The sequence below is a fragment of the Bison bison genome, unplaced genomic scaffold (genome assembly GCF_000754665.1).
Source record: "Bison bison bison isolate TAMUID 2011002044 unplaced genomic scaffold, Bison_UMD1.0 scf7180017864464, whole genome shotgun sequence".
Classification (NCBI taxonomy): domain Eukaryota; kingdom Metazoa; phylum Chordata; class Mammalia; order Artiodactyla; family Bovidae; genus Bison; species Bison bison.
In genome coordinates, this window is record NW_011495025.1 from 9,857,506 (window position 1) to 9,876,023 (window position 18,518).

General features: G+C 39.5%; 1 protein-coding gene across 8 annotated transcripts in view; it reads left to right on the top strand.

The window, feature by feature from the left end:
* The first annotated feature begins 1,489 nt into the window (after positions 1-1,489).
* The window catches only part of PACRGL (PARK2 co-regulated-like), a 20,471-nt gene continuing 3,442 nt past the window's right edge, over positions 1,490-18,518 (top strand). The window contains exons 1-10 of one of the 8 annotated variants that reach the window (XM_010860220.1): positions 1,490-1,777; positions 3,370-3,466; positions 4,827-4,894; positions 5,012-5,166; positions 6,436-6,503; positions 9,228-9,318; positions 12,808-12,942; positions 13,080-13,127; positions 13,408-13,515; positions 17,505-17,585. In XM_010860220.1, the coding sequence (XP_010858522.1) occupies positions 4,843-4,894; positions 5,012-5,166; positions 6,436-6,503; positions 9,228-9,318; positions 12,808-12,942; positions 13,080-13,127; positions 13,408-13,515; positions 17,505-17,585 (738 nt within the window). In that variant the 5' untranslated portion in view covers positions 1,490-1,777; positions 3,370-3,466; positions 4,827-4,842. Of the gene's footprint in view, positions 1,778-3,369; positions 3,467-3,489; positions 3,983-4,826; positions 4,895-5,011; positions 5,167-6,435; positions 6,504-9,227; positions 9,319-12,807; positions 12,943-13,079; positions 13,128-13,407; positions 13,516-17,504; positions 17,586-18,518 lie in introns of those variants that run through there. The other 7 variants (XM_010860221.1, XM_010860219.1, XM_010860222.1 and 4 more) reach the window with 7 other exon arrangements.

An 18,518-nucleotide genomic window follows, 5' to 3' on the forward strand; every position in this document is an offset into this window, starting at 1 on the left:
AATAATTTCAGTCTGGTGGAGACCATAGGAAAATCAATATAATGAATTTTAAAAGTGAAGATAGACTTGCATGCAAGTTTTGCAGAACATTAGAGAAATTAAATATGCATAGAATTCATTCGTTCAGTGCATTTATTTAAAGAGTATTTCCTGAGGCACCATTGTAATGCCCTAGAAATGGAGAAACAGAATGAAAAAAGGCACAGTCTGGTCCTGAAGAAACTCAAGAGTCTAGTGAAAATGCTTCTGGGGCAGCAATTAAGAGAACAAGCATGGTGTATCAGGGGTGAGGAAAGATAACACTTCCTGCAGTGTCCAAACAATGTCAACTGTATAGTCAGATATTACCTGAGCAAAAAGTTAAGGCCATGGGTTGACAAAAAAAAAAAGAGGACGCTAGAAAGGTACACAATAGACAGGGCTGAAAGGGTTTGGGATTTTTACTATGACGCCAAATGCTTTTGTTGTAGTTGCCAGGGGATACGCATTTTCCTGCAGTATTCATTTTATTGAAATAATCTGGGGGTACACAAACACACTTATTTTAAAATTAAAGTGTGGATGTATCATGTGCTAAGTCGCTTCAGTCGCGTCCAACTCTTTGCGACCCTATGGAGGCCACCAGGCTCCTCTGTCCATGAGATTCTTCAGGCAAGAATACTGGAGTGGGTTGCCATTTCCCACTCCAGGGGATCTTCGGGACCCAGGGATTGAACCCGCGTCTCCTACGACTCCTGCACTACAGTTGACTGCAACAGCATATGAATTAGTAAAATATGACAGGAAAGGAAATTCCACAGCTGGGCTGGCAGATGGCTCTGGCCTTAGCGGTAGAACACACTGGGGCGAGAGTTCAGGGTCCTCGGCTGTTAGAGGATTTAGGGCAAAGATACACGGAGACCATAAAGCTAAGTGTGTGGGAGAAACGTACGAGTTAAATACATAGACTAGGGTAAGGCTGCGGCGCAGGTAGTACAAGGAACCTGTATTCTCCTTTGCTCCTTGACTCTGCTGCGGCTGCTAAGTCGCTTCAGTAGTGTCCGACTCTGTGCGACCCCATAGACGGCAGCCCACCAGGCTCCCCCGTCCCTGGGATTCTCCAGGCAAGAACACTGGAGTGGGTCGCCATTTCCTTCTCCAATAAGTGAAAAGTGAAAGTGAAAGTGAAGTCGCTCGGTCGTGTCCGAATCCTGGCGACCCCACGGACTGCATCCCACCAGGCTCCTCCGTCCATGGGAGTTTTCAGGCAAGAGTATTGGAGTGGGGTGCCATCGCCTTCTCCGGCTCCTTGACTCTATCATTCCGAAAACACTCTGCTCCTGGTACCACTTTGTCATTGGAGACTGAGCGCCAAGTTCGCGAGCTGCCCTTTCAATACTGGGCGCCTCGTTGCCAGGGCAACCATTCCTGCCCGGCACAACTCGGCGACCTCCATGCTATTGGCTTGAGGACGCAGGGTGCGTGCTACGTCACTGCGCGGCGCCGCAAGATCCGGGAACCCTGCGAAACCTGATTTTTCCCGGTCTCCAGCGGCCGGCGACGGGACGGGCGGCTAGTGGCCCAGCGGGTGCTGGTTGGCTGGTGTGCAGATCGCGGTGGGAGAGAGGAGCGGTAGGAACAGGTCCCTAGAGCGGTGAGCTGTACACGTGCGGGGATCCGCTGTGCCACCCTCATTCTCTCGGCGGAGGCGGCTTCCTGTCTGATCAGTTGCTATGGCCACGGGACCACGTTGCTAAGGAGCCTGGAGATGCTGAACGCCATGAGCGTACCCTTCCTGGTCTGGCTTTGGTTGAGAGTTGCCTTATTTGAAACTGGCACCTTTACCCACTCTTATCTGACCTTCTTTAAAAAAGAAAAAAAAAAAGCAAAACACAACTTTTGTTTTTCTCCATTTTTTCCTCTCCATGTCCTCATTTTCTAACTTTCACAACATGCCGGCCCTGGACTGGTCTTAGGTATTGGGAAATGTGTGGTGTTAGAGGCGAAGAGGCTAGGCAAATGGAAAACAAATAGGAAGACCCTTAATACTGGCTCTTTGGATTTTCTTTACTGTGAAAAGGGTTGGGATAGGTGAATACTGGGCTGTGTCGCTGTTCTTTGAAATTTGATGGAGCTCACCTCCTTTTGTGGGGCTCCTGTTAACACTTTTGGGACCTTCCAAACACCAGATTAGAGAGTAGGAAAAAAAGTGACCTCTGTCTCTGAGAATTTAGCAGGTAGTTTAGTGCAGTGGTCTCAAAGGCAAGTGCGGGAAGAATAGGTATGTGGAAAAAGAAATAAGGTATATTGAGCTGGTCAAAACAATGAAAGAAAAGTACTCTTTCCTAGCATAGACCCAGATGCCTGTAACCCCTTGTAGATGATGACCCGCAGCATCTAAGGAAAGTAAGGTGAAAAATGAGGGGTCCACAGTGGGGCCTTGCTTAGTTTGTTTGCTTTCTTGATATTGTGACATAGTTTAGGTGTTGGGGTTAAATGGATTAATAGATTCTAGTGTCTACTTAGAATATATTGTTTTGTAAAAGATTGAAGGGTATTCTTTGTAATATTTATAACACAAAAGAGTTACTTTTTCACTTCTTCCCACCATTAACCCTTTACACCACCTTCACACGTTATTTAATGAAAAAGCTAGTGTAAGATGAATGAACCTTTTTTTCCTTTTACAAACAATTCACGCTCTGGATTTGTTGTCAGTGGTATGCTCCCAGGTGGATATTATCTTTTAAAAATTGAGTACATGCCATTTGTCTGTAAGGTAAAGGGTGATATTTTTAACAGTAACTGAAAAACTGTTTTGGAAAGAAGCTCTAACACAGGTGTTTTGGAAGTGGACAGGGAAATGTTTGCATCATTGTGTGTGTGTGTATGTTTTGGTTTTGTTGCTGAAAATTGCATAATTGTATCACACATAAAAACTGTCCTGTATACTTAAAACCTTTGGAAGCTCCATATTCTAACATGTTTTTCAAATGAAGAGTTTCAGTAGCCTTTGAACTTATTCAAAATCTAATATAGCACTTTCCAGTTAGTACCTTATAGAAACAGCTGTTTGACATAAAGGAACATAGAAATTGTGTCATTCCAACTTGTTGAATAATCACTGAATTGGCAGTATTAGGTTGCACTTTAAATAGGTCGTAATTAAAGTCTGTGTTAGCTTAGGATAGGATCTAACAAATTTAATGAGCTAATAATTACCATATTTTTAGAAAATGCCTTGGGGATGAATGTGAACTGTGATATTGGGAAGTAACTCATCTGCTGGTACTAGGCTGAGAAAATTAGGTCAGCATATCAAATTAAGAAAGTTGAAATTTAAAATTACTCTGTTACAGAAATAATCTTACATTTAGTTTATCTTTGCAGGGTACTTTGATCTGGTCACGTGGTATTTAAAATATTTGGAGGCTGAATGTTACTACATGGAACTTTGCCCTCCTTGTGAAGACTTTTAATTTGTCAAGTAAATTAAAATAATCTCATGTTATTACTCATTTAAGAAGGCATCATTGTTTATATTGAAGAAGAGAGAACTAAAGAGTTGTGATTTGTGTCCCCAAATATTTGAAAAGCTGTCATTTACGAGTAGAAGACTACATCTATGTGGCCTTAAAAGAAGCTCTTATAGAAAAATGACTATATTAAAGACTTAAAAGGGGAAGTACTCTAATGGAAGAATATTTGGAGTGTCTTGTAAATGGGGAAATGGAGTAATCAAGGGGAAATAAGGAAGCAAGGCAGAAATCCAAGTGCTGTGGAAACGTGCATTTGAGAAACTGATGATCAGGAAAGCCTGCGTGGAACTTGGAATTGGAGCTAGACCTAGAAATACCAGCGGGCAGTTGAGTGTATAAGTCTGGGTGTGTGGTGGAAGATTCTTTGAAAATAATTTGATTCAGCAGGAAAACAAGGGCTATGAATTAGAGACCTGTTAGCAAAGTGGGAATTACGGGAGAGGGAGAAGTGAACCATTCACTGGGTAAGCTTGACATGTCATCTTCTTTAACCTTCAGTAATAGCTTTGATGGGATTAGTATCTCCCCCATTTTCAAATCTCAAGAAGTCAAGGCTTAGGAAGATTAAACAACCTGCTTCAGTTCATAAACCTGTGATTAGTAAAGAGGAGCGGCAGTCCCAAATCTGAGCCCAGAGCTCCTTCTACTTCATCATGTCACATTGATCATATCTGTAGGGTTGCGTGTGGGAAATGGAAGAAAAGGAGACATTAGAGATCCTAATTTTTCAGCCTGAGAGATCAGAAAACTGGTGGGGCTTTGAACTGACAGGCAGTTCATAACTTCAGTGTGAAAACCTCAGTTTGGGTGATGTTAAGTTTAAGGGGTCTATTTAATAGAGTTCATTACGTCACTGGAAATGTAGGACTTGATATGCAGATGTGAACACTGGGAACTCTGGAAATACAGAGGCCAGAGAAAGTGGAGACAGTAGGGGATGTGCCAACCACTTTTCCCAGAAATCTAGTCTATATTTTCTGTATGTGGCCAGAGGATTACAATTGAGCTTCTAAAAGTGTATTTGGACTATTTGAATGTAAAAATGCATATTTTTATACATTTTGCTTACAGATATTTTTAAAAAATTTTCATTGGAGTGACAGATGGTTTTTAATTTACTGTTATTGGTATTATTAAAATTGATAATTTTCATATTTTCTTACTGGCTTTTTAGGCATTTTGTTCCATATCATACCTTTTCTGTGGGACTTTTACTGTATTTCCTACTCTGTTAGGTTTGGTCTTTATATTGTTAATGAATCCTCCTCCCCAGAAACAATGTTGAAATCAAGTTTCATGTAACTGCAGGAGTAAAGGAGAAGCAATGCAGAAATCAGAGTGCCATAGGGGCGTACAGATGAGAAACAGACTGACAGGTACTAAATGTTGCTTTTTAAATGAAGAGGTGTATTTTGTTAATGACACACTGTTTTGTACAGATGAATGCAGGGTGTGCTTTCACTTCTTTTTTGTTGATGTTCTGTTTTTTTCAGATAACTGTGATCAAAGGACATCATCAAGTGCCCAAGTAAAACATGGGACTACAGTTCAACAAAGCAAATCTTCATCATCAACCAGTTCTCCAGAATCTGCAAGAAAACTTCATCCTCGACCAAGTGATAAACTGAACCCTAAAACAATTAACCCGGTAGGTACAAAAGAGATTCCTGACTCAGTAGGTTTTCCAAAGTATTAGACTTTTATATACTGTTGAGCCATTCTGAATGGTGTCCCGTTTCTTTTGTTAGTTTTAAACTAGTTGTGAAGGAAGGCATATGGTAATCATGATGAAGAATGGAGGTAAGAATATGAGTGTGGGAATGAGAAGGTGTAAACTAGAAATCAGTCGGCTTTGGTATGTCATATCACATTCATGGATGAGTAATGTGGAGTATAAAATACATTGCATATCAACTTTCTTTTTTTTTAAATTTACTGTAATTATTATACTTCCCAATATCAATGAATAACCTTGTAATTCCATTGCCTAGGATGAATTACGTGCTTTCATAGTTGCATAAAGACCTCTGACCATTTCTTTATGACCTGCAAATTAGCTCCACCAGAATTCCTAACTACAACACTAGCTTTCTTTTGCTTTCTCAAAGCAGATTAATCACATTTAACAAACGTAAGGTTTATATACATAAAAGTACATAATTGTAAGTTTCTAGGTCAGTTTGTCCACAAAGTAAACACACTTGTGCTCCAACACCAGACGGTGTCTGGTCCAGCCTTACATAGATGATGATGGTTTCAGCCTTTAAAGGGGATTATGAGAGTGGTTGAGACACAGTCTTCGATGGCAGGTAGAATCCAGCAGATACTTCAGCAAGGATACAATGAACTATCCAAAGGCAAGAGGAGATTGTCTGACTTTATAAAAGAAAAATGGAAAATAGTTTAAGCTTCTGTGTTTCTTTGCTTCTTTCTGTCATTTGCAGCATCAAGAAATTTTAGGTTCTTTGACCATCCAGACTGTACGTATTTGAACGGAGGACAAGTAGGACATACGTGATATGCAGGAATCTACTTTGCCTCTACACCTTTTCTCCATTTAGCTTTCAATTTGAAAGGTCACAGTGGAGGAGGGGTGGAAAGATATATTATCTTTATTGTATTTGTTTATAATATTTAGATTTAAAAATATTTATCTATGGTATGTTTATTTTATATGTGGTTTCAGCTACCTCCAAGCCTCTGAAACAAGGGTTAAAGGAAATACAAAATGTGGAGAGGATTGATCATTTTTCTGAGTAGAGTGATACACTTGATACAAGCTTGGTGGGCTTGAAAGTCAGGGTGTCTGTTTGCCTCAGACCTCAGCAGGATTGAAATTGATTAGGTATCACTAAGTGGAGATGATAGTAATAATTATTGTATTCCTGTCTTTTTTTTTTTTTTTTTTAAATTTTAGTTTGGTGAACAGTCACGAGCCCCTTCTGCCTTTGCAGCTATTTACTCTAAGGGAGGTATTCCTTGCAGGTAAGATCAATACGAGTTATAACTGACCATATTATTCAAAAATAATTGAGTAAAATCAATACAGTTCTCATTTTAAATGTATTGAAAGTTTTATTTACTAGGGAGGTTGAAATAAAGGTGAATTTTTTCTTCATACTTTGTCTTTTGGATTGATATAGATCCTGGGACACTGTTGAAAAAAATAATTTTAATTCCAAAAGAGAATTACTGATAAATCTATAGTAAACCACCAGATAATTGAAGAAATTGACTGAAACAGTTTCTAAAACAGTTTAAGCATTCATAGGCTTGGGAAAATTTCAGGTAAATAATCCTCTTTTGTCTGAACTGGAAGTTGACAATTCAATGAAATTGTTTAGTTATTTTTTAATTATATTTCAGAAATCAGATATTTCAAATTTTATTTGAACTTATATTTCTTAATGAGTAGTATAGCTGTTTTCGTTTTCTTTTGATGTAATTTTTGTATTTCTGGGTAGATGTCAAGCTATTTTAAAGAAAGCAATGCAGGTTACTAATAGAGGGCTATCCTTTTAAGAGTTCACTATTGAGAAACATTAATTTCTTCTAAGTATATCCAGTTTTAACCTGTTGTAGATGATAGAACATTTTATTTTCATTGTGGAAAGAAATAATCATAGCATTCTTTTTGGTGTTTGAAATTTAAAGAAATGTAGTTTTTAATGGTATTTTCAGATTTGGAGGGCTAGGAGTGAAAAGTAAGCTCAGGAGGCATTTTTTAATTTGTTATTCTTACTATTTTGTATTTACATTCTGAACTGAAACTATTTTAAAGGTCTTATACCTTCTCCCCACTCGAGAATTTATTATTGCTAAAAATGTAAAAACAGTGCTGCCGAGGCTTCTTGGGATTATGAAAATAACACTTTAGTATTCTTTAGAAGATGCCAAGTTGAGAACATTACAAAAGGAGCGGGAAATAACAGTTGAGTGTAATGAATAAATTCTCTGCCATGAGTGTGGTGATGTTTCCATGGATGTACTCATACATCAAAACTTACCAAATTTTACACTGTATTAACAGTGTCCATTTTTATTTCAAGTTCTGCTTCACTAAAGACAAAAATATTAAAAAAAAAAAAGGCAGCAACAGCAGAAACTTTAATTCAAGGGGCTGACTCATTGGAAAAGACTCTGATGTTGGGAGGGATTGGGGGCAGGGGGAAGAGGGGACGACAGAGGATGAGATGGCTGGATGGCATTACCGACTCGATGGATGTGAGTCTGAGTGAACTCTGGGAGTTGGTGATGGACAGGGAGGCCTGGCAATTCATGGGATCACAAAGAGTCGGACACAACTGAGCAACTGAACTGAACTGAATCACTTTTTCACCCTGCATGGGCCGTTGCATATTCCTGGCCTTAGTTTTCCTCTCTTTAACAGGGATAAAACCTGGCTTTCCTTTAGATTATTTCTGTTTAGGTTAAATGATATATGAGCTTCCCACGTGTCGTTAGTTGTAAAGAACTCACCTGTTAGTGCAGATGTACGAGACGCCAGTTCAGTCTCTGGGCCGGGCCCCTGGAGCAGGGCCTGGCAACCTACTCCAGTATTCTTTTTTTTTTAATTAATTATTTTAATTGGAAGCTAATTACAGTATTGTGGTAGTTTTTGCCATACATTGATATGAATCAGCCACGGGTGTACATGTGTCCCCCTGTCCTGAACCGCCCCCCCCACCTCCCTCCCCATCCCATCCCTCTGGGTCATCCCAGTGCACCGGCTTTGAGTGCCCTGTTTCATGCGTCAAACTTGGACTGGTCATCTATTTCACATATGGTCATATACATGTTTCAGTGCTATTTTCTCAAATCATCCCACCCTTGCCTTCTCCCACAGAGTCCAAAAGTCTGTTCTTTATATCTGTGTCTCTTTTGCTGTCTTGTATATAGGGTCATCGTTATCGTCTTTCTAAATTCCATATATATGCGTTAATATACTGTATTGCTGTTTTTCTTTCTAACTTACTTCACTTTATATAATAGGCTCCAGTTTCATCCACCTCATTAGCACTGACTCGAATGCATTCTTTTTTAATACCTGAGTAATATTCCATTGTGTATACATACCACAACTTTCTTATCCATTTGTCTGCCAATGGACATCTAGGTTGCTTCCATGTCCTGGCTATTGTAAATAGTGCTGCAGTGAACATTCACTCCAGTATTCTTGCCTGGAGAATTCCATGGATGGAGGAACCTGGCGGGCTACAGTTCCTAGGGTCGCAGAGTTGGAAACAACTGAAGTGACTTAGCATGCACAAATGATACCTGAAAATTAATATTGCTTATGAAAAAAAAATTATTCCTAAATATCACATTTGTTTGCTTATTTTGTGATAGGTTTGCTATTGTTTTGTCTATGGTTTACCTATTTTGTTATAGTTATGACTGAACCATATGAAATATAACATTTGCATTAAGATGCAAATAGCACTCTAAAACTGTAGGCTTAACAAATGTGGAGATGTGTAGTTTAGTCATCAAACAATTTTGTTAAAAGGGTAGGAATTTGTAGGATTGAAAATATGCAGTTATTGCTCTATAAGGTGCCTTTGTAATATCTTTTACAGTCATGAAGTTCCTACATGTTACAAAATAATTCTAATATGGTTATGTTGAAGAAAGAATATATCATGATTAATCACTGTTTAGTATATAAGTCTCTTGTTCTTATCACATTCACTGACTTTTATATTTTAGATTGGTCCATGGTTCAGTAAAACACAGGTTACAGTGGGAATGTCCTCCGGAAAAGCTTCCATTCGATCCTCTTCTTATTACTTTAGCCGAGGTAAATACTCTATCTTTCCTGAGTATTTTTTCTAATTGCATTAAATGTTATTTTTGTAACTCATCAGTAAATCTCATTCTTTACTTTTGAAATAAAAGCCAAGGAACAGACATTAAAACACCACACTTCCTTAGGAACTAATTAGGAATGGTGTATGTTTCTTAGAAACTGATTAATCAGCTTTATAAACATGAAATTAATCTGCACAGGGATTTGTAGATAAGTAGATAAAGTATTCATACTTAATTTAAAGTGCTGGGAATCATATTGAACTAGTCCAATCGGGAGGATATCATCATTTAAACTCATACTAGAATCAGTTAACAGTGCCTGTTTGGTCTTTCCTTATAGAACCTTTATTAAGTCACCTTTAATATGATATGTTTCTTAGGGAACTGATATCAACTCCCTAAATGTTCTTTTGGGTAATTTTCAGGGCTTTTGCCTTCTTGTGCATTTTAAGTAAAATATCATAGAGATGGTTTTTGTAAAGGATTTCAGAAAAACTTCTCATATATTCCTTTATATTAACATTTGTGTCAGGAACAAAGTTGGCAGAGTATTAGCCTGACGTGAGTCAGAGATATCTTTTGTGAATGTTATTATTTATAAATGTGTAGAATTAGAGACAGAAGTTGAGAAATGAATTAACCAGTTGTACTTAACCTTAACTCATCTTCTTTAAGTCTTCAGGATCATTTTTCTTGTTGCTGTTAAAAAGCAAGTCCTTACATTAGGTCCTTGATGGTATTAATCTGAATTGGCAGTGCCTCTGGGATAAGTCATACAGTAGTCAGGAATCCAAAAGATATGACACTGAAAAAATTCAGATTTTTTTTTCTTCACTCAAAGAAACATTTGCTTTTCCTGTAAAATTTGTGGGATGTGCCAGATGTCAGCAGAGCTGAAAAAGTAGACAGTTGTGCTGATTGAGATATCTTAATTATAGTGAATGCCTAGAATTTCTAATTCCTCCTTTGGTTTTCCCAGTTTATTTACTCTTTTAAATGGACATCTCAGTTACTACTGGGGCTTCCCACATGGTGCTAGTGGTAAAGAACCTGCCTGCAAATGCTAGAGATGTAAGAGATGTGGGTACAGTCCTGGGTTGGGAAGATCCCTTGGAGAAGGAAATGGCAACCCACTCCAGTATTCTTGCCTGGTAAATCCCATGGACAGAGGAGCCTGGCTGGCTACAGTCCATAGTGTCACAGAGAGTCAGACATGACTGAAGCAGCTTAGCAAGCAGACATCAATTACTTCTGAAGACTACCAAGTTATCTTAGGTCTTAGCTTTTTTTAATTTGTACCTCAGCCTGCAGAATGCGTTTTGGTGTAAGAAGTAGTATATTTTTATGGATAGCCTATTTTGAAATTAAATTTTAATCAGTCTCTTTTAAACTTTGTGTTACAAACTAAAGATGTTCATATTTCATTAGTTCTTTTTTGAGCCTTAAACTTTTTATATATGGTAGCACACAATTTTTTAGATGAATCAAAACTATAGTGGTACCTTTGAAAACATACTCTAGCTAATCATAAGACAGGGGCAGTGCTTTGACTTGAGGAATCCTCAAAGGAACTCTGAGTTTAGTTTCAGTTTAGTTCAGTTCAGTCACTTAGTCGTGTCCGACTCTTTGCAACCCCATGAATCACAGCACGCCAGGCCTCCCTGTCTATCACCAACTCCCGGAGTTCACTCAAACTCATGTCCATCGAGTCAGTGATGCCATCCAGCCATCTCATCCTCTGTCGTCCCCTTCTCCTCCTGCCCCCAATCCCTCCCAGCATCAGAGTCTTTTCCAATGAGTCAACTCTTCACAAGAGGTGGCCAAAGTACTGGAATTTCAGCTTTAGCATCATTCCTTCCAAAGAAATCCCAGGGCTGATCTCCTTCAGAATGGACTGGTTGGATCTCCTTGCAGTCCAAGGGACTCTCAAGAGTCTTCTCCAACACCACTGTTCAAAAGCATCAATTCTTTGGTGCTCAGCCTTCTTCACAGTCCAACTCTCGCATCCATACATGACCACTGGAAGAACCATAGCCTTGACTAGACGGACCTTTGTTGGCAAAGTAATGTCTCTGCTTTTCAATATGCTATCTAGGTTGGTCATAACTTTTCTTCCAAGGAGTAAGCGTCTTTTTCCAAACACCACTGTTTTTATTTCTGTCCTGTGTAAACTTTTCTCTTTCCCCTCTCCTCATGTAATAATGGGGAAGCAGTGACAGAACCACTACTATTGAGTCCATTTCACCTTGACCTAGGGTTCCTTATCTCTCAAATGAACAGGATGGGGTGCTCCAAAAACAATAGAACCTGTGTTCTGTGGTGCCAGTGTGCTTGGCAGCATAGTTTTCAAAAGCATGACGGCATGTAGGAAAAGAAGTGTTTCATCACCATTTAGAAGCAGATAGTTTTGTTTGGGGATTTTTTTTTTTTTTTTGCTGCACGGCATGCAGGCATGAAGGATTAATTTCCTAATCAGGGATCAAACATTTGTCCCTTACAGTGGAATAAACAGTGGAAGCATGGAGTCCTAACCACTGGACTGCCAGGGAATTCCCCTGGAAGCAGATGGTTTGATCACAAGGACAAATTGGTTGAAAATTAGTATTTTTAGGCATGACCCTGCAGCTGGTTATACTTAATTCCAGATAATAATTAGTCAAACTGAGGGAGTATTGCTATTACTTTGTTTTGTCTTTTCAAAAAAGATGGCTATTTTATCGTGACTCAAAATAATAATTAAAAAGAGTGCATGTAATTGTTCCTAGTGCATTTAGGGTGAAAGGCTTTGGTGAGAAATGATTTACACAGGTTTTTTTTTTTTTTTTCTCCCCATATTTTTGTTTGACTTTCTGATGTTAAAGATGGCATTTGAAATCTTACAATGCATTTTAAACATAGCATAAGATTTGTCCTCTAAGTATCTTAGTATTTAAATGTGAAGGAGATATAATATTTTAGAGGCTCATTAAACAGTTGTAAAGTCATCTTTAAGGTAGGGGGTCCAACAATTTTGTGTTTATAAAGTGGGATTTAGTAACATAGATTTTAGACTAATTTGTTGGGATTTCTGGCAGTGTTTAGGAGTATAAGCAACATGTTTTTGGTATCATAGTGAGTTTTTTTCTTCTCTTTCTTTTTATTTACCTTTCCTCTCTTTCATCCTCCTTCCTCTTTTTTCTCTTTTTTTCATTTATTTTTCCTAGCTTCTCCTTTGCTTTTCCCTGTTCCTTTTATTTTTTCTTATTACTCTTTTTCCTTTCCTTCTTGGTTAAAGATCCTTTTTGTCTCATGCATATCCCGTGTTCCACAATTTCTTAGTTTAATTGAAATTGTAATTATTAAAATTATATTTCAAATAGGAAAATAATACTGAAACTAGATTTCACTTACATGAGTAAGGATTGCATTTTTTTCTATTATCGTCACTAAAATGGGTAGTAAATCTCATTTGTGTCTGTTTGTTTGTTTGTTTTGGCAGGGTCTGAGAGAGACTAAACATCCGTACACCTTTGTGTCAAAGGAGGGTTTTAGAGAATTACTTTTGGTCACAGGCGCTCCTGAGAAAGCTGTGCCTTTGCTTCCTAGACTGATTCCTGTGCTGAAGGCAGCTCTGGTATGTCCTTTATTCCTTTAGACTTTCTGCAGTATATTTAGAATATTTTACATCTTTTTTTTCTTTCAAATATTATGCAAATTTGTTCTTTACCTGTGATTTCAATGTGTGTGCAGAATTCAGCCACTGTTTTTCAGGGCCAGATGATTCCTTACTGGAAGATACCTTTAGAAGATGTACTAAAGGTAAAGAGGGACATCTTGAGTAGTTAGAGAAAATAATGAACCTGAAGTCAGTCTTTCTGTAGGCTACAATGTATTTTATTTAATGTTTCCATCAACCCAAATTTAATTTTTGCTTCTAGATGTCCTGTACTAAAGATTATTTTTTAAATCCTGGGTTTGTTTGGTCATTTTCTAATATTGAATGTTCACTTTTTCTCCACCTGCTTACCCTTTCTCCTTATCCATCCTTTTCCCCTTTCCCTCCCTGCCTGTGCACCGTGAACCACCCAACCCTCCCCAGGTCCACGTGGATGATGAAGTGTTTGAAAGAGGATTGAATGCTCTGGTACAGCTAAGTGTCGTCGTTGGTCCTGCTCTAAACGACCACCTGAAACATCTGCTTACCAGTGTAAGTGCTGGAAAGATTGGAGAGGGCTTGTGTATGTGTATCATTTTCTGATGTAATGGCTTCAAACTAATCATTAAAATGATTCAAAACCTTGAAAAAAACTTCATCATCGTAACCAGAAAGTATGAACATCAGACCTAGTTGTTCTTAAACATTTTTACATTAATGGGCGATATAGTCTCTTCAGTTTTTGTTTGTTTGTTTTTTTAATGGAAAGCATCTGCATGAGCAAATTTAGAGTTGTGATAAAAGTAAACAGAATTGAATGGACAAAAATTAATGAACAGTGTGAGGTCTTCATGCCCATGTGGATTATCTATGAATTCTAAGCAGAGCTTATAAGTATTCTTCCCATGGACGGAGGAGCCTGGAAGGCTGCAGTCCATGGGGTCTCTGAGGGTCAGACACAACTGAGTGACTTAGCTTTCACTTTTCACTTTCATGCATTGGAGAAGGAAATGGCAACCCACTCCAGTGTTCTTGCCTGGAGAATCCCAGGGATGGCGGAGCCTGGTGGGCTGCGTCTATGGGGTCGCACAGAGTTGGACACGATTGAAGCGACTTAGCAGCAGCAGTAGCAGCAGAGCTGTGTTATTCATCTTTTTTCTTTGTTGTACATTGTAATTTTTTTAGTGAGTCTCTAGGATTCAGGTTGAGACATTTTCCTGTTGTGAGTAGTTTAACCCTGCCACAACCTAAACTGGGGCACTTTGCAGTTCAGGAGGTCCCCAGAACCACCCTTAGGTTTGCTGAAATGACTCATGGAACTTAGAGAAGCTGGTACTCAGTGTTGCAGTTTATTACAGTGAAAGCATACAGGCTGAAATCATCCAAGGGAGGCGCTGCGTAGAACAGGCCCAGAAGAGACGAGGTGTGGAGCTTCAGGTTCTCTCCCGGTGGAGCTGGGGGGCCAGCGCTTGTTTCCCAGCAGTGGTGCATCACAAGACGCACGGAGCATTGCCAGGGTGGGAAGCTCACTCGAGCCTGAATGTCCAGGGTTCTCCTTAGACGTTTGTCACACAACATCACTGTCTGCCTGCCTGGTTGACCTTGGTCTCCAGCCTCTAGAAGTTGAGCTGGTACTTGGTGCCTGAGTCCCTGACTGTAAATCACATTGTTAGCACTGACTATCTGGTGTGGCCCAAGGCCCCAGGTAAACAAAGTCACTCTTACCTGGCAGGACCTTCCAAGAGTTTAGAGGTTTCCATCCAGGAGGGCAAGGACCAAACCTGTATATATGTATCTCCCCTCTTTCTCGAGCCTCCCTCCTCTCCTCCCATCCCACTGCTCTAGGTCGTCACAGAGCTCCAGGCTGGGCTCCCTGTGTAATATAGCAAGTGCCCACTATCTATTTTGCACATGATAGTGTACATATGTCAGTGCTAATTTCTCAGTTTGTCCCATCCTCACTTCCCCTGCTTGTGTACAAGTCCGTTCTCTACTAGGTTCATCAGAGCCATTTTTCTAGATTCCATATATATGCATTAATATACAATATTTGTTTTTTTTTTCTTTCTGACTTACTTGACAATGTATGGCAGGCTCTGGGTTCATCCACCTCACTACAGCTGACTCAAATTCATTCCTTCTTATGGCTAAGTAGTATTCTATTTATATATGTACCACATCTTCTTTGTCCATTCATCCGTTGATTGACATCTAGGTTGCTTCCGTGTCCCGGCTGTTGTAAATAGTGCTGCAATGAACGTTGGGGTATGGGTGTTATTTAGAATTGTGGTTTTCTCAGGGTATATGCCCAGTAGTGGGATTGCTGGGTCATATGGTAGACTTATTCCTGTTTTTTAAGGAATCTCTGTACTGTTCTCCATAATGGCTGTATCAGTTTACATTCCCACCAACAGTGCAACAGGGTTCCCTTTTCTCTACATCCCCTCCAACAGTTATTGTTTGTAAATTATTTTGATGATGGCCATAAAATCAATCAATTTTAGATTGCTTGGTTGAGACAATCAGCAGTTTCACAGAAATCTGCTGCTCTCTGCCCTCCCGTTTTGTGTCAGGTATTATTTGAGGGAATATGATACTAAACAAAACCACACATGCCCCCTGCCCTTTTGGAGGTTGGTTTTGTTTTGGGGGAGAAATACGTAGCAATGACATCTGCTGAGAGAACTGGCATGAGGTAAAGAGGAAGTGAGGTGTAAAGAAAAGGATCCTTCCCCTAACTGGAAGTGGAGCTTCCTACCAGCCTCCCAGCCCTGCCCACCATGGTGGAGGGAGGAGACCGGATCAATGGTTAAACTCTCTTAACTGCTTTTAGAGGTACCGTAGCATTTATCTTTTGTCACTCACATACCTCCTCAGAGCTCTGCTTTTCCTAAGACAAGGACTGACTGAAAGGGCCTCTTCCCTTCCTGGGGTGGCAACACTTTGGGGAGACCTAGCTACCACACTGGCCTTCACACCCTCGTGGGATTCTGTAGAGTAGAAGGCCCTGGAAACCGGATATGTAGGGGCTCATCCCTGGTCTGTAAACTACACACAGTGAGGACCACTGAGTTGCTAGACGCTCCTCTCTCCTCTCCCCACTTCACCCATTCAGCCAGAAAGGCTGCACTTTCACATCTCATAGACTTCTACATTAGACATTTATTTGAAGAAAGGGCTCTTCTAGGAAAAATATTTCAAAACCAGTTACTGAACATACATACAACTGATTTTCTTCATATGCGAAATAAGTCATATCCTTTGTGAGCTTCAACTCTGAGAGACTGTTCACTGACCCTGGGACAGTGATCCTCAAACTTGAAGAAATAAGTACGTCACCTAGGAATCTTGCTGGAAATGTAGAACCTGGACCTTTGTCCTGAGAGTCTGCTAAAGTAATTTGTGGGGCCAAGAATCTGTACTTCAGTGGGTATATGTGATGAGATGGTGGTGGTTTGTGGATCTGCCTGTGGGCGTCTGTCCAAGGGTAACACGATCTAAAGAAAACAAACCTAAAATCTGTAAGAGGCACTTTTCCTTGTTCATCCCCAGGACATTGATAAGCCCTTCCTGTCCCCCTTTTAGAATTGCTTTTGTCACATTTTTTATCTTACTGGGAGTCTCTTCTGACCCTCCGTAACCTTCGATGACCTGGCTGAAAGAACCAGTTACTCAGTGCTCAGTGGTAGGAATTGTCCTGGTCACTTTCAGACCTGGGAAGATGAAGAACCAGAAACCAGCTCTAGGACAGGGGCTTGCTAAGTGTTTGGTGATGAGGAATTCTTGCCTGGGCTCCAATTATATCCCCAGAAAGTGGAGCCATGAGCAAGTCCTGCTCTGGCTGGAAGGTTCAGGTGTTTGGGTGAGTGTTGCGGACGTTTGGTGGGAGAACACAGCAAGGAATTGTGTTGAGGGCCTGAACCGCACTGTTTCCCTCTCTGCTCCTGTTATTCTGACTCCTGTGCTGTCTCTCATCTCAGTCAGAACTCCCCGCTTGTCCAAGCAGGGACCTTCAGGACATAGCTGGGGGCTTTAGGTGATCTTGTGGGTTTTAGCCAGATTCTTCTGCCTGTCACTGTTACTGAATTATTCATGCAAATACTCTGTTCTTTGTTGTCTCTTCCATTTTTGACTGTAGGAAACACACGTGCTTTAGAGACTTAGCTTTCCATCATTTTCCTCCAGATGGTCTTACAAATTACAGAATGGGAAAAAGTGTAATTTCTTAGAAACCTTACTCTGGAAAACTTACAGTATGGTAATACTGGAGCAGATTCTGTAAGTTTGGTACTATATCAAATAATATAATCCATCTTTTTAAACAGCTTTGGTGACATCTATTCTATGTAAGTTTTGATGGGATATTTCCTAAAAGAAGCCTTGCAATCTGAAACAAAATAAGTAGTGTTTATATACTTACTACATAGTAAAGACTCAATGGAATTATTTCTAGTTAGCCGATTAGTGAATTTTTACTAATGTTTCTGGTGAATAGTGTTACTTTTTCAAATCATTTCATTCTTTTAATCTTATTTTCAAAGCTTTCTAAAAGATTAAGGGACAAGAAATTCAAAGAACCAATCACCACTGCGTTACAGAAGCTGGAGCAGCATGGCGGAAGCGTAAGTGAGCCTTATTCCCCATAAACCATAGTTTCCAAAACTTTTAGTCGTGTTATAAAATTGATCCTATAACATGTTATCTCACTTCAGGCTCAAGTAACCATGTGGAGTTAATATGATTATTCTCTTTTTAGAGCTCAGAGTTTCTGTCTTGCCTAGGTCACACAGTTTTTTGTTTTTTTTTTAATGAAGTATAGTTGATTTACGATGTCATGTTTCAGGTGTACAGAGCAGTGATTCAGCTATATATCCGTACATATATATATGTATGTATATAAACTTTTTTTCAGATGCTCTTCCCTTACAGCTTACTATAAAATGTAGTTCCCTGTGCTGTATATTAATAGTAGGTCACATGGTTTTTAAGCATGAGGATTCAGACCCGGGTTGTATAAAGGTAGGGCCTGTGCACTTTCCCTGTGTTTACCGTGCGGCACTCCTTTGTAGAACAGCTCTCCAGATTTTTTTTTTATTTAAAGCGTTTTGGATGTTTTTGCTTTTACCGTTGGGAAGTTCGAAAAAAAAAAAAAGAACTAAGAGGAAGAAAGAGTCGGTTTTTTTTTTCCTTTTATTTGTCATCTTTTCTGTCTGAACAGTTTGAAGTCTGTCCATAATCAAAGGTTGAGATGAGGTTCCCAGATGGCTGGGTTGTTCTGTCTGGAAGGTACGTGTGCTCTCTTGAACCTATGTACGCACACACAGAGGAGTGATTTAGCTGACTAGTCTACTTGCAGGAAGATACCGGGATGTGGGGGATTTCATTACTCTCTGTGTGTTGTCAAATAACTGGGGTGATTGAATTTTCGTCACTTGAAAGATGTATTCAAATATTTTAGTCTTGGAAATATTTCCATAATGCAGTGAGTCAACCATGTTTTGGATGTTACATTTAATCAGAGTTGCATGGGATTAACATTGCAGAACTCAATATCG